This window comes from Arachis duranensis, chromosome 3 (assembly GCF_000817695.3).
Source record: "Arachis duranensis cultivar V14167 chromosome 3, aradu.V14167.gnm2.J7QH, whole genome shotgun sequence".
Classification (NCBI taxonomy): domain Eukaryota; kingdom Viridiplantae; phylum Streptophyta; class Magnoliopsida; order Fabales; family Fabaceae; genus Arachis; species Arachis duranensis.
The window spans coordinates 826,040-827,439 of NC_029774.3; the positions used below are offsets into that span (position 1 = coordinate 826,040).

General features: G+C 40.6%; 1 protein-coding gene across 1 annotated transcript; it reads left to right on the top strand.

Moving 5' to 3' along the window:
* The first annotated feature begins 486 nt into the window (after positions 1–486).
* LOC127745716 (uncharacterized) lies at positions 487–1,179 on the top strand. Its single transcript, XM_052259174.1, has one exon. It carries the CDS (start codon positions 487–489, stop codon positions 1,177–1,179), a length of 693 nt encoding a protein of 230 aa, XP_052115134.1.
* Positions 1,180–1,400: the final 221 nt, after the last annotated feature.

Sequence of the window (1,400 nt, forward strand, 5' to 3'; positions counted from 1 at the left end):
CCCAAGAGAAATAGAACTGTGAGATGCAGAGCTCCTTCAGAGATATGGAAAGAAGGTCCGCAAGATTGGAGAAAGTGAGGCTTTCTCAGGGGAGATAACCTCAGCGCCGAGAGAGGAAGATTGGATGATTGGAGAGCTAGAGAGTGGAGTGGAAGGCCGAGCAACAACAAGATCCTTCAGAGATGCAGTGAAGGGGGGAGAAGACCAGTGGGAGAGATGGAAGATGATAGCTTTTCCTCTTCAGACGAAGAACCTGGAGAGAAGACAGACGAGATTGAGAAAGACCAAACTAACGATAACAGCAATGGAAAGAAAAGCCATGAGCCCTCTCCTGAAATATGAGTAGAAAAAGTAAATGGTATTTATAATTTTATTGTTAATGATGCTGGACTTAAATCACTGAGACATCAATGGTGGGATTCATTGATTGTCAAATTGCTGGGAAGAAAAATTTCACTGCCAGTACTAAGCAAACGATTAGAGGCTATGTGGGGAAAACAGGGTTCTATTGAGGTGATAGATCTTGGCAATAAATTTTTTATTGTGAAATCCTTCTCGCAGGAGGATTTAGATTTTGCCCTGACAGGTGGTCCATGGAAAATCTTTGATCATTATCTAGCCATTAGGTTCTGGAAACCAAACTTTAACCCAATAGAAGCAACCATAAATAGTATAGCTACATGGGTTAGGCTTCCGGGTTTGGCTATTGAATATTATAAAGAGGAGATGTTGAAAAGGATTGGCAGCATTCTGGGAAAAACTATGAGAGTGGACATAAATACAGCAGACAAGAGCAGAGGCAAATTTGCAAGACTTTATGTTGAACTTGATCTGATAGAACCCCTTGTTTCACAATATTCTATTAATGGAATAAGATATTTGGTTGAATATGAAGGTCTCCACAGCATCTGTTTCCAATGTGGATTAGTAGGACATGATAGTAATTGCTGCCCCCGAAAAGTTGTTGTGAACGGAGCCTCAGGGGCAGTAGCCATGGCAGAGAAGGAGTCAGATGTTGGAGAGAAGCAGGTTCCACAAAATGACAAAAATAAAGAGGGTAATAATGGAAAGAATAATAATAACAAGGGTAAAAAGGTAATAAAAGAGGAAGACGGTGCGTACGGACCATGGATGATGGTGCAGAGGACAAATCGTGGCAAAAAAGCAGGAAAAGTCTAGCCTGGAGAAGGTAGTAGAGGTGCCCAAAATGCAAATTTGAAGATTCAGAATCAAGAAAAAGGTACTAGGTTTGCTATTCTCAGTGCTGCAGAAGAAGAGAATCATATCATTGAAGAAGGTTCTACACCACATCAGCAATCTGTGGAGAAGGACACTAACTTCAGTAAAGGAAAACAGCCCAACACATTAATTGATAAAAAACAAAGTAGAAGAAAAAATGC